Here is a 12,648-nt window from a genome sequence, read left to right on the forward strand (position 1 = left end):
GTTTTAAAACCTAATTTAAAACCTCACAGGCATAAGGCACTCTTTTACAGAATAGATGGAGTTATCTAAATTAATTTAAATTTAATGCTTTTCACAACCACGGCACAGAAGGATGACAGACAGACAATATCCAGAAAGCTTTTTCTGAAATTCACTGTAGTCACGGAATGAATAACTCAAAGCTAATTATACTGCATGTTTTCCTTTACTCAGAAAGCATCTAACTTTAGTTATGCTGGCCCAGAGGTGACATACTGAGCTAATGACAAAACTCTTTCAAGTACTGATATATCAAAAGAGATACAGGTATTGGCACCAATACATGGAGTGCCTTACTGGTGTTCTAACAAAATATGAAGCTGTGTGAATAAGAATTGGGACATTTCCATCCACACTGTAGCAAATAAGCTCACATCGTAAGTTTTTTGGCAGACAGAAGAGGGTTTAGCCCTACTTTTAAAAAATTTCATTGAACAAAAACAAAAGAATCAAGGGGGAAAAAAAATCTAATGCTCAGCTACAGTCACATTATGCCTATGAAAATACAACCAGGATCCTAAGGCCATATGGAAATGTTATTGTTTGATTTTTTCCTTTTATATATTTTTATGTCCCAGCCAACACAGGAAATTTCCATTCTAGCATCTAATAGCAGTATTTACAATGCATCCAATACTGTGGAACCGAGGGACGAACAGAAAAGTGATGAGGTAACTGGCCTCCTGCCTGAATCTTGAGTAGATGCAAGCTGTTGACAGTGTATTATTTGCTTTATGGCAATTAACTTCATCTCTGGGTCATTCCCACTAAATTACTGTTGGGGAAATCTGTTTTGATGTTCTAAACTAATTATAAACAAAATACAATAACCATTACGAATTCATCTTATCATCAAATTTGGGCAAAATTTTAAAAGGAAGGGTAATTTTTATTTACTGATTCTTTGTTCTCTGAAGACAGTTAACAAAAACTACATATTATGTTACGTTCCTTCTTTTCCAGTCTCAGAGATAAGCTGGTATAATGGTTATTTTTACTAGAACTCTATTTCACTCAGGTAGATCACATTTCTAAAACCTGCATCATGTACGAGGAAACAGTTCGAGGAGTAGGTTGGGTATTTCAGGACGCATAAGTGAAATTCTCTACATGTTATAAGACATTTCAAACTTTTTTGGGAAAAGTTTACTTTTTAACTTTGAAATAATTTTTTACCCACATCTCCTTTGGGAAATAAGAGGATCTGAATACCCTTTATCCAGTTCCCCGCAATGGTAGTGACTTGCAAGACTATACTACAGCGTCCCTGGCAAAAGACTGACATTGATATTGTCAAGATGAGCAATATTTCCACCCCCGCAAGAATCCCTCAGTTACCCTTTTAGAGCCACACTCACTCCCCCTACCATCCACCAGGCAGTTAGTTAAGTCCTGGCAACTACTAGCCTATTCTCCATCTCTATGATTTTTTTCATTTCAAGAATGTTTTGAAAATATCATACTACTGGGGACTGATATTTTTTTCAACCCAGCATAATCCCCTTGGAGACTCATCTTTATTGTTCTATCAATCATTTGTTCCTTGTTATTGCCAACTGGTAATTCCTGCTGTGAATGGACCACAATTTATTCAACATATCATCCACAGAAAGGTAAGTACATTCCAAAATTTTACTAAAATTGGGGAACTCTATATGAAAGAGACTATATGTATTCATTTGTCTTCACAATTTTCTCTTATAATTTTTAATTATACTAACAATGACTAGCAAGCAACTAAGCCAAAAGTAAAAATGATTAAATGAGGAAAAAGGTCTTTTCTCTGAGTAGAACGTAGATGGCTGCTTATTTTTCAAGCATACATTTTTTAACTTGAGCAGGTTCTAAAATCATGTCATGTCCTTTCATTCTTAGTCATTCTTCTTACATTTCTATAAAACATTTTTCCCCACACGGTTTGGGCTTAACATTAATAGGACAATTTCATTTTTATTTTAATGAAAAAAAAATGCATTCTGTATTGTTCCTAACTGATCTTGTCATTTACATACACACAAAAATTTAAACAGTATCCCCTAACTTTCAAGTGAAATTTAACTTGAGTGCCTAACACTTTAACTGGTCTGGCCTCTCTGTCTCAGAAACAGGAAAGAGTCTTTGCTTTGTTTTCCTGTTAACAAGGAACAAGATGAAACAACTGATGTGGGCTTCATTTTCCCTTCTTTTTACTGTTCCTCTTCAAGCAGATCCAGTAACCTTCCAGAACACCACACCTTTCTGCTAAGGAAGCTGAATGTCTGCTGCCACGGCACCCTTATGTGTGAGGAACTGAGGGTAGGGAATATCAGGCCCATTTTACAGAGGGGCAAACTGAGGCTAGATAAGCGACAAGACCTGTTTGTTCTCTTATTGAGAATATCAAACAACTTCATATCTGGTGTGTAATTCATCAGTCTTTATATTTTGAGTGCCTAACATCTTCACAAACTGGCTTCTACCTTTTTTGTCAAATAATTTCCCACAGCTTGATTCTCATATTTTGCACCTGACTAATAAACATTCCCACTAACCCCAGGGCCTTTGCACTTATGCATATCCCTGGTAGGCTTTCTACAGCTCTCCATACATACTCTGTATGGTGCTTTTATTATTATCTAACCCCTACCAGGGAGGACAGTAAATTCTCTAAAAATAAAAAGTACTCATCTCTGAATTATTCAGCAAAAGTACAAGTACAGTCGGTATTGGTAAAGGGATCACTAAATGAAATAGAAACATGTAATTCAAGCCCAAAGAACTTGCCACAGTAAGAGGTTCATCTCAACACCATGTTTCCTAAAATGGTAAAAAAAATCATTTGCAAACTCAATGACCAATTATGGGGAATAATTATATATAGCAAATCAAACAAATGGATTATCATTTAGGTGTTACAATTCAAAGTTATAAAGAGTTTACACGAATATAACTGTTCCTATTAATTTAAGTAAAGAAAGTAGGACATGAAATGGCATGAAATATTATTGAATCCAAATATTGCAGAGAAGAGCAAACATATATTTTGGTGCATTTTCTTTGGCTAATAACATTTACATTGGAACAGGCAAAGTGCCTGCGAAAGGGAAAAACAGAAAAACCCAGCACCCTTAATAAGACACAGGCATTTGTATACTGAGATATTGCCTCAATTTGGACCCAAAGGCTTGGGTGCATCCAGGAACTCTGGTCATGGCCAAGGAGAGCCGTGTCTAGAGGATATCACAATGCAAGGCGAACAGCATAAAAGTCGTAAGTTAGCAGGATTTGGATTAATGTGAAGAATGTGGAATGTTGACTTGTTTTTTCCCTTTTCAAAGTGTATCTGTTCAGATTTTCTAAAAGCATATTTAACTCTTCATTTATTTCAAAACAGGTTATTAAATTTGAGTGCCTTCACTCTAGGTTTTATGTCATTAATTCACCTACTAGATTAAAAATGAGACTTAGAGTAATGCAGTTACTGTATGTGGTATGCAGAATGCGGATTTCACAAAAAAACCTTCAGCTATTATGGAATTATAGATCGCTGCTGCCTCTGAAGATCAAGACCATTTCAAACAACCTTTTATTAAAAAAAAAATTTATCCACTGACCTTTATCCACTGACCTGTACTTTTGAGGTGCCAAAATAAATTTAAAACATTCCTTCAAAATTTTTTAGATATCTTAGAATACCAACGCAAAGTAAATATTTACTTCACAAATATGTTTTAAGATGTTTGAAAATAAAAGGACCAATATCAATGATCAGTGCTGAAGTACAAAGTGATGCATCTATTCAAAGTTTTCTAGGAGTATGATTCGAATTTGCAAGATTGTGATGAAAAGTGTACATGTTAAAAACTGCTGGAAAAATTTACTTAAGATCATCAGCATTACTGGCATTCTAAAGTAATATTTCTTCTAAAAGAAGAAAATTTTCTATCTCAGACTTTTCTTTTAATAACTTGTATCAATAAATTAATAGATACATAATAAAGAAACTCTAATGGGTTATTTTGAAACTTAGAGATACTGATATAAAAGATCATGATAATAAAAATTTAACTACTGGAAACTAGGTATTTAAAAAAAACATTAATTGTTCCCACTTATTGCTGGAATGTAGTTCCTTAAAACTGTGTTAAAAAAAACACCTAATGTCAAACACTGAAATTGTATACTGCCCTGTGATAATTTATTTGCGCTTTTTTGCTTAATATTTCTATGAAGTAGAATAGTCCTATTATTCTTTGCTGCTGAAGATAAATTTTGCCTGAATCTGTTTCCAATGTTCTGTGCTTTGAACTTACTTTCATTTAATTCATGAATATGCTGAAAGGTTACAAAGCTCTTTCTGGCTATAAAATCGACAAAACAGAGTCAGAAATGATGCGATTCTTGAAACCCTGTCCATCCACTTTATTTATGAACTGCAAAGGAAAATAATATCCAAATGCCCAGAAACATTTTGGCACTGAAATGAATATACATTCTATTAACATAGTCAGAGATAATTGAAAACTGTTGGCTAAACACAATGGAACAGATCTGAGAGAGAAGGGCTGTTCAAGTGCAAGTCATATAGAAGTTGCTTATAATTAGGACTTTTATAAAATAAGCCTTTTGAAATAAAAGTAAGGACATAGCTAACTTTGTATTTAACAGATTAAATAAAACATCTCTTTGAATCCAAAGAAAACCTATGTAATCTTTTTAAGGGACATGCTATATTTTGTGGGATGAAATCACTAAATCCCTGAGCTGTTCCTGAAGGAAGTGTATGACAAAGAGGAAAGAAGATCTGAACTCAGGAGTTCTGGATTCTAATTTCGGCTCCACTCCCACTGGACATGTGACCGTGCAAAAGCACTTAATTTCTATGCACTTCGATTTTCTCACATTAATAATTACACAGTCATGCTTAAGAATATCTAAAAGCCCGTCTGACTTTGAACCTAAAGTAACTTATACTGAACTTCCATTTCTTAAAGCCTAGCAAGTGACAAAACATATTTCTAGGCTGTATGATTTGGGGAAAAAAAATTAACCCCCCAAATTTTCTTGTTTAAACTGAAGACTGACAAGTTCTGTATGTTTACTTCTGAAGCTTTTACTAGACCATAATTATAGCAGAATGAAAAAAAAAATGAGGATAATAAAATTCACTGGGCAAACATTTTCCTGTCTAGAGTCTCAAATGTAAACAGATTTTAATGACTGCCTTTTGGTGCAGTAATAGGAACCAGCAACATTTTCATTGCTCAGTTTCCTCACGACCCACCATGGGACGGTGGCTGGTCATTCTTGTCTGAGTTATACTAAGGAAGAAGGAACTCTGTGAATTTTCACTTTAAATGTTTGTTTCTATCTGTGTTTTGCTTTTTTATGGAGAGGGGATGTGAGGCAGAGCCCCTTAAGTGCTATGGGCCCTGGCATCAGTAAGAAACGGGTGAAGAGGAGGCAGAGGAATTTGGGTGTACGTGGGAGCATCAGCAGGAGAGGACCAGAGAAGACAGGATCGAAGTCACATGGTGACAACGGGGCCCTGAAGAACTATGGCCAATGAAAATTCCATTATGCCAAGGATGACTGCTACAAGCTTTTAAATTGTGACTAGAAATTCTTTTGTTATAATTACTCTATAACCCCCAGGAGCAAAGCCTGCTCTGTATAATCATCCCCTTCCTGGCCTACCACATTGCCTTTACTCTGGGGCTGTGTGTTCCTGGAGTTCCAGAGTTCCAGGGGAGAGTCCCAGCGCTCCAAGTGCTCTAGCAAAAGCAGCTACTCCCCTGTCTCTGAAACTCTGGATGTTCCCGGTACCTTTTTCTCCTGTCTCCTGAAGAAACCATTTCTTGCTTTCTCCACAGTTGCCAGTGGGGTGGCCATTTTCTTGCTTACACTCCATACTTTTGCATCTAGAGGCAGACCATTCCCCCTTCTTCCTAAACGTATAGCTTTGGGGCAGGCCATGCGGTGCCATCCCCTTCTTGATGCAGCCAAACACCAACCCCTGGATCAATCTCTCTTTTCACTCTAAGAGTTCAAGCTCCTGGATTATTGTTCTATTTTCTAATACTGCTCCATATACATTATTTTTTAAGTTTTTGAACTTTTACTTTTGTATTGGGGTATAGCCAATTAACAATGTAGTCATAGTTTCAGGTGAACTGCGAAGAGACTCAGCCATACATATACATGTATCCATTCTCCCCCAAACACCCCTCTCATCCACCCCTCCCACATAACATTGAGCAGAGGTCCATGTACTATACAATAGGTCCTTGTTGGCTATCCAATAACATAATTCTTTTTGTAATTACTATAGTCATTTGAATGATTCTTCAACACCAAGGACTCTCAGTTCCAGGCTCTCTTCTCGTCCCAAAGATGTGTCCTCTCACTTCACTGAAGCCACTAACTCTCCTGGTCTTGTTATTACTAATAACTATATCCCCTCTATGGGAGAAGGAAATGGAAACCCACTCCAGTAGTCTTGCCTGGAGGATCCCATGGAGGGAGGAGCCTGGTAGGCTACAGTCCACGGGGTCGCAAAGAGTCGGACATGACTGAGCGACTTCACATACATATCCCCTCTATACTTTCAGCTCTATTTTCTGTCACTATCTCCTGTATTTCCAGCCCTCTTCTTAAGGGTACAAGTCTTCTGACTCTAAAAGTTCTTTAACCCCACCAGGCCCTAAAATTCATTAGCGCTACCACGATTTGACTGTCTTTCAAGCCCTTCATATCTTTGCTTTTCTCTGTATACAACTAAATTCTACGGCCAATCATTTTCAGCTCCTTACATACAACCTCAGGTCAAACCTTTTATTATACTCACATGGCAATTCTGAAACTTACATCACAAGTACATCTCTGTGCTATACATACCTGGAGGGTAATGTACCACTCTGACATAAGTGTCAAGCTGAATTCATGAACTTCAACTTCAGATGGACCATCAGTGCTACCATATGGTCACAACAAGTACCATTCCATTCATTTTCTTTTCTCTTAAGTGACCACCTCACATTTCCTCTCTTTTCAAAATTCCAACATCTCTTCCACCTTTAGTCTCAGAAGAATGGACTATCTTGATGAAAATAGAATCAATCAAGAGGAGTACCACCGTAAGTTTCCAACAACTGATTTTGTTCAAAATACTGTCTTTTCTCCTGTTACTAGGCTATCTATACTTCTTTCTGAAGCCCTATTCTATTCCATCCACCTTGCCAACTTAAGACATTACTCCAGAAATGTTTTGTTCTCTCCTTTGCATCACTAGTTTTCTGTTCTGTTCTGTTCTAGAAAACATACACTGGCAAGCAATCATGTATAATTCTCCCTATTAAAAAATCAATAAACTCTTTGATGCATATTCCTCTCCAGTTAATGCCACATTTCTCTGCTTTATTCTTTCAACATTTCCTGTTACCGTGAATCCTTTCTTCAATTCATCACATGCTATTTTCTCTTGAATCCACTCCACTTAGTCTTCTGGTTACTTATTTTAATATATATTTTTTTTTTTTTTGGTTTCTTCTCATCTGTCTGAACTCTAAATGACATAGTGTCCCAAGTAAAAATAAAAGTGTATGAATAGCATATAACAACCTGCATGATGTACAGGGCACCCCCCATAAGTGTTAATATTGATGAAAAGCAATGCAGTGAGTAATCATATTGAGTGAGATATGTAAAAAGTGCAAACAGCCTTTCTTTAATTCATGCCAGATTTTGCTGCAAAATAGTCCAGGCATTTAGACATGAAATGTGTTTCAAAAAACTTTCAATTTCCAATTCTTCATGGAGTTTGAAATTTTAGATAAGGGGTTATGGATCTGTCTTAACTGTCAACAGTTAATTGGAAAACAGCTATTTTGGAAAGATAGATAATGAAAAATCCTTCACCTCCTCCACATGTGGCATCGCAATCTTCCCAGCCTGTGTGTGTCCACATGAAAAGGGGTTCAGGTGCTTTGGAGCTCTGATTCTCTGGAGGAGGGTCTGATGGGATGGTGTATTCATAGTGAAGACCATAATTCTGGTCTTGAAACAGCAGCACCTATAATATATATAGAAGGGTTCAAAGCAGAGGGATCAAATCAGAGCATATTCAATGTGAAGCATAAAACTAAGGATATGTTTACCTTAAAATGCTTTTGGTATGGTGTGTCTGTTCGCTCCATACATAGTAGATTTGTGGCCTTATCGCTTAAATGCTGAAACTGTCCTACTTCTGTAAACACTGGAATTATACACTTAGCTCTGAGCTAATGATGGTATGAAAAAATAGCCCATTTGAATGAGGTCAGAGATACCATGTTATTTTCTCCCAAGTCAATGGGCTACACAGTCTTCCAAAGCATGGTACACGTATGAGATGACTTTAGTAGGGGGGACAGGGACATGTGCCCTATGTAACATCAAGATATAACCCACAATCCGGTATCAAATGAAGCCTTTTCACTCTATTAGAAAAATATGAGTGAAAAGTCCCTGTGTCAACAGAGGAAGAGGACTGAAGACTTTGGGAGTCATTTCACTCCATAAGGGGAAGAGAACTTCTAAGCCAATTGGAGAACAAGAATATTATTCCATGTATGCTTACAGTTAAGCTTTAATTTTGGCAAGGTTACTAACTTTTCATTTACAGTAAAGATCATTTCCTTTGAAAAGAAATTTATGTTAAAAAAAATTTTAAAGGCAAAGTAACTTAATAATGGTACAGTTATGTACATGTATGTAAACAGTATACATATGTAAACAGCATAAATCATAATGGTTGAACTGTGGGTTACACTGGACTAAATCATAAGCAGTAACCATGTCTGTGATGTTATCCCATAGTACACAATATCAAGCTTAGAACTGTACCATCATGTATGGTACAACCATACATATTTTAAATGAAAGAAAAATACATGAAATATACTCATTTAAAATAAAAGAATGAATGAGAATATATGTTTCTTTATAAATTCATTTCCATCAAATATGTCAAACAAGCCCTTGGGATATATGACGTCTATGGATCTGAGGATTTATGGAACAGTGAAAGTGGCTCAGGTGTGTCTGACTCTTTGAGACCCCATGGACTATACAGTCCATGGAATTCTCCAGCCCAGAATACTGGATTGGATAGCCTTTCCCTTCTCCAGGGGATCTTTTCAACCCAGGGATCAAACCCAGGTCTCCTGCATTGCAGGCAGATTCTTTATCAGCTGAGCCACAAGGGAAGCATCTATATAACATGATGTGATATATAAATAAATAAATATATATATATATCTTTTAAATTTTATTCAAATATTAGATAATTTTGATATTTAATCTATATCAAGGTAGTTGTAATGATAGGTTATAGAGTTAACATTTAATAGGGAAAAAAAGGAGTTCAAGGTTAATTTTTTTAACTTTTTTTCCTTAAGATTTTGCTTCAATATATTAACAGAAATACTATGACACATTTTAATATGTGGATTGAGGAATTAGTATGATGGCATTATGAATCAACTAGATCAACAATAAAAATAATACTTTTAAAAGTCACATATATGTAACATGTTGAATACTGATTGTAAGCACATTACAGTGTTTGTTTTGACTTTGAATATCTCATTTCATGTTGCTAGTGATTTTTCAGCTCAATAAGCTAAAAAAAATGGGAGAGATGAAGTCACCTTGTTTATGAACAGGACCAGACAATTACACGATTTTTAAATTGATGAAATGAACATATAAATAAGTTATTTGTCAACTTATTTAATTACATGAAAATGTGTCCGTTTTTCTTAAAAAACTACCTTTTCATTAATAGGACATTTGATTGTCCTTGAACATCTAATCCCATTAAAATAAAGACATTAGTTACTAAATCATTAGCTCTTTCTTAAACCATCTGAATTTGGCAGTATTCTTTGCAAGAAGGAAAGTTACAGCTGAGGGGCTCATACTGAAGCATGGCACAGAAGGTATTGCCTTTTAAAGTTCAGTACCGGCTTTCAATCTGTAATAGTCATTAAAGAAAAATATCTTTAGAAGTGCAGTTTCCTTTGGATTACTGAATAAATCCAGGTCACATAGATGCCTTCTTTTAGACATAGTTCACTGACTTTAATTATGTTTCATGCTTCCAGGAAAAACCTTGGTAATTACCAGTCAGATTAAGGATTCTGCAGCAAGGAAACTCCCTCTGCCCAACAGTAAGGTCTCACATACAGTTTTCAAATTTTGAATTAGAGGCTCACTGAAAGAGCCTCAGTCTTGTCCCATAAAAATATGTAGGTTAGCCTCATGTAAGGGAGGAAACATGATGGCGTTTTCAGCAACCAAATCATTAAACATATGTTTGTTGTTGATAATGTTGTTATTCTAAGTGACCCAATCATGGAAAGAGCCAGATATTGGTCATATGATGTTTGTTTAGTCATTTTTCCCCCTCTCTCCAGATGGCAGAGGGCACAGAGTGGAGTTTCCAATTCAAATTACAGGATCCAAAGTAACTGTGGGGAGATGAACAAAAACATTATTTAAAGTGTATGCCTAATTATGATCCAAAGCTCTTGGGTATAAAGAACTTAGGTTTGATCTTTGTATCAGGAAAGGCAGCATAGAAGATGGATTAACATCTAATTTATTCAAAGCAGGGAAACCTGGAGTGCTGCAGTCCATGGGGTTGCAGAGCCGGACATGACTGAATCACAACAACAAAATAACTTACTGGGAGATACTGAGCACAGTACTTAATCTTTTAAATATTTAGTGTTTTCTAAATCTGTAAAATGGAATAATAATAACACATATCACATGGTGTTATTTTGAGGATTAAATGCCATAATGAATCTAAAGCACTTCTGGACAGGGTCTGCTCTCAGTGCTTGATGAATGATGTATATTATTACTATTATTCAGATTTGAACAGAAGGCCTCATGGAACTCACCTTACTCCCTTTATGCATCCCTCCCTTCATGCATTCTTGTTGGTAAAGCCTGCTGACTGCAGTTCTACAAAACATTCTTGAAATGTGGTCAGTGAACCAGTAGTAGTGGCAGACCAGTGTTCACGTTAACAAGAACAAGAACCTCAGGTGATGTGCAGGCACATTCAACTAGGGAAAAGCAAATGGGCCAATGAGATTTGAACCTCTGGTGCCTAGACTGGCAACACAGATGTCTCCAGCTGAGGACAAATTCAACTTAAACTGTTTGGAGATACTAAACAACGTGGGACATCACACTCCAAATAAACAGTCAGTTGACTGTTTTACAGTTGTTTTTATGTGTGGACTCAGATGCTGAAGTGTGTGAGTCTCAGACTTTGCTGCCAGAATGAAAAGCACACTAGCTGTGTAGTCAGTCCTCTGGCTCCTGAGTCATCAGCACTGAATGCCATGATCAAGGACAAAGGGGGCATGTGAACCTGCCACCCCATGGGTGCAGAGCCCCAGCGTCCTGACTTGTTTGCTCCAAACTCAGACCTAGTCTTCTGCTACATGGTAAAAAAACTTATTATCCCAAACATTCAAGTTATCATAATTCTTTACAGGAATCACTTAACCTAGTAAGAACACAAGAGGTAATGGGAAGCCTTGTTAAATATTTATCAGGTTTTTTCCCCAGGGACCAATATCATTTTTCTCAAGGGCATTTTATATAGATTTAGGTGGTACCCATTTCACAGATGTATGAAATGCGACAGTTTGCCATGCAAGCATGGATGCTAAGTTGCGTCAGTCGTGTCCAACTCTTTGCAACCCTATGGACTGTAGCTGGCCAGGCTCCTCTGTCCGTGGAATTCTCCAGGCAAGAAAACTGGAGTGGGTTGCCATGTTCTCCTCCAGGGGATCTTCCTGGCCCAGGGATCAAACCTGTGTCTCTTATGTCTCCCGCATGTGCAGGCGGGTTCTTTGCCACTAACAGCACCTGGGAAGCACTCTAATCTTTACAGACATCTACTCTGATCAGTTAAACATATGCTTTTAGGGAAAGAGGAACCTTACTGCCTGCTAGTTTACCTCGACTGTGGGCTGAGAATTCTCTAAAACACCATGTCCCTTTTTAAAATGTAAAATTTTCTTTTAAATTTAAAAATTTCCACTTTTAGCCATCTTGACTTCAAACACACACACAAAAAAAAACCCCTAAATCCCACCTCTTAAGTAACTTTAAATATCTATTTGACAATCCAAATTTGGAAAAAAGAGAAAGCATAGTGGGAATGTCCTTTGTCATAGGAAGCTGATTATGCAACGTTATGGATTCATTCCCTCATACCAGGAGGTGTAACGGTGTTGTAGTAGGACCTTTGGCGGAGATCTTCTCCCAGAGGCCTCGTCTTACATAATGGACAGTAGTTCCTGCAATGTTGAATGCTCCAGAGTGTTCAATCTTCCAGTCACTGTTAATAGACTGTTTTTCAGTGTCTCGGAGAGCTATAAAGAGGTTATAAAATATTAGGAGATTAGCAAGTCAGCATCATTAATCACTGTCCTTTTTGCATGATTTTGTTAAAAGCATTTCATGCATTTCTAAACTAAATGGTCAATACTCCCCGAAGTAAAATATGAGGCATCTCCACTTTGGGAAAATCTATAATCACAGCAAATGCCACAGGAAATTCTC

At 36.8% G+C, this 12,648-nt stretch overlaps 1 protein-coding gene across 3 annotated transcripts in view; it reads right to left on the reverse strand.

The window, feature by feature from the left end:
• ADAMTS19 (ADAM metallopeptidase with thrombospondin type 1 motif 19) overlaps positions 1-12,648 on the reverse strand; it is a 265,725-nt gene that overhangs the window by 38,729 nt on the left and 214,348 nt on the right. For all 3 annotated transcript variants that reach the window (XM_042250270.2, XM_012178168.5, XM_042250271.2), the window contains 2 exons: positions 12,301-12,458; positions 7,936-8,089 (listed from right to left, as the gene is read on the reverse strand). In XM_042250270.2, the coding sequence (XP_042106204.1) occupies positions 7,936-8,089; positions 12,301-12,458 (312 nt within the window). The remainder of the gene's footprint in view (positions 1-7,935; positions 8,090-12,300; positions 12,459-12,648) is intronic.

This window comes from Ovis aries, chromosome 5 (assembly GCF_016772045.2).
Source record: "Ovis aries strain OAR_USU_Benz2616 breed Rambouillet chromosome 5, ARS-UI_Ramb_v3.0, whole genome shotgun sequence".
Lineage (NCBI taxonomy): Eukaryota > Metazoa > Chordata > Mammalia > Artiodactyla > Bovidae > Ovis > Ovis aries.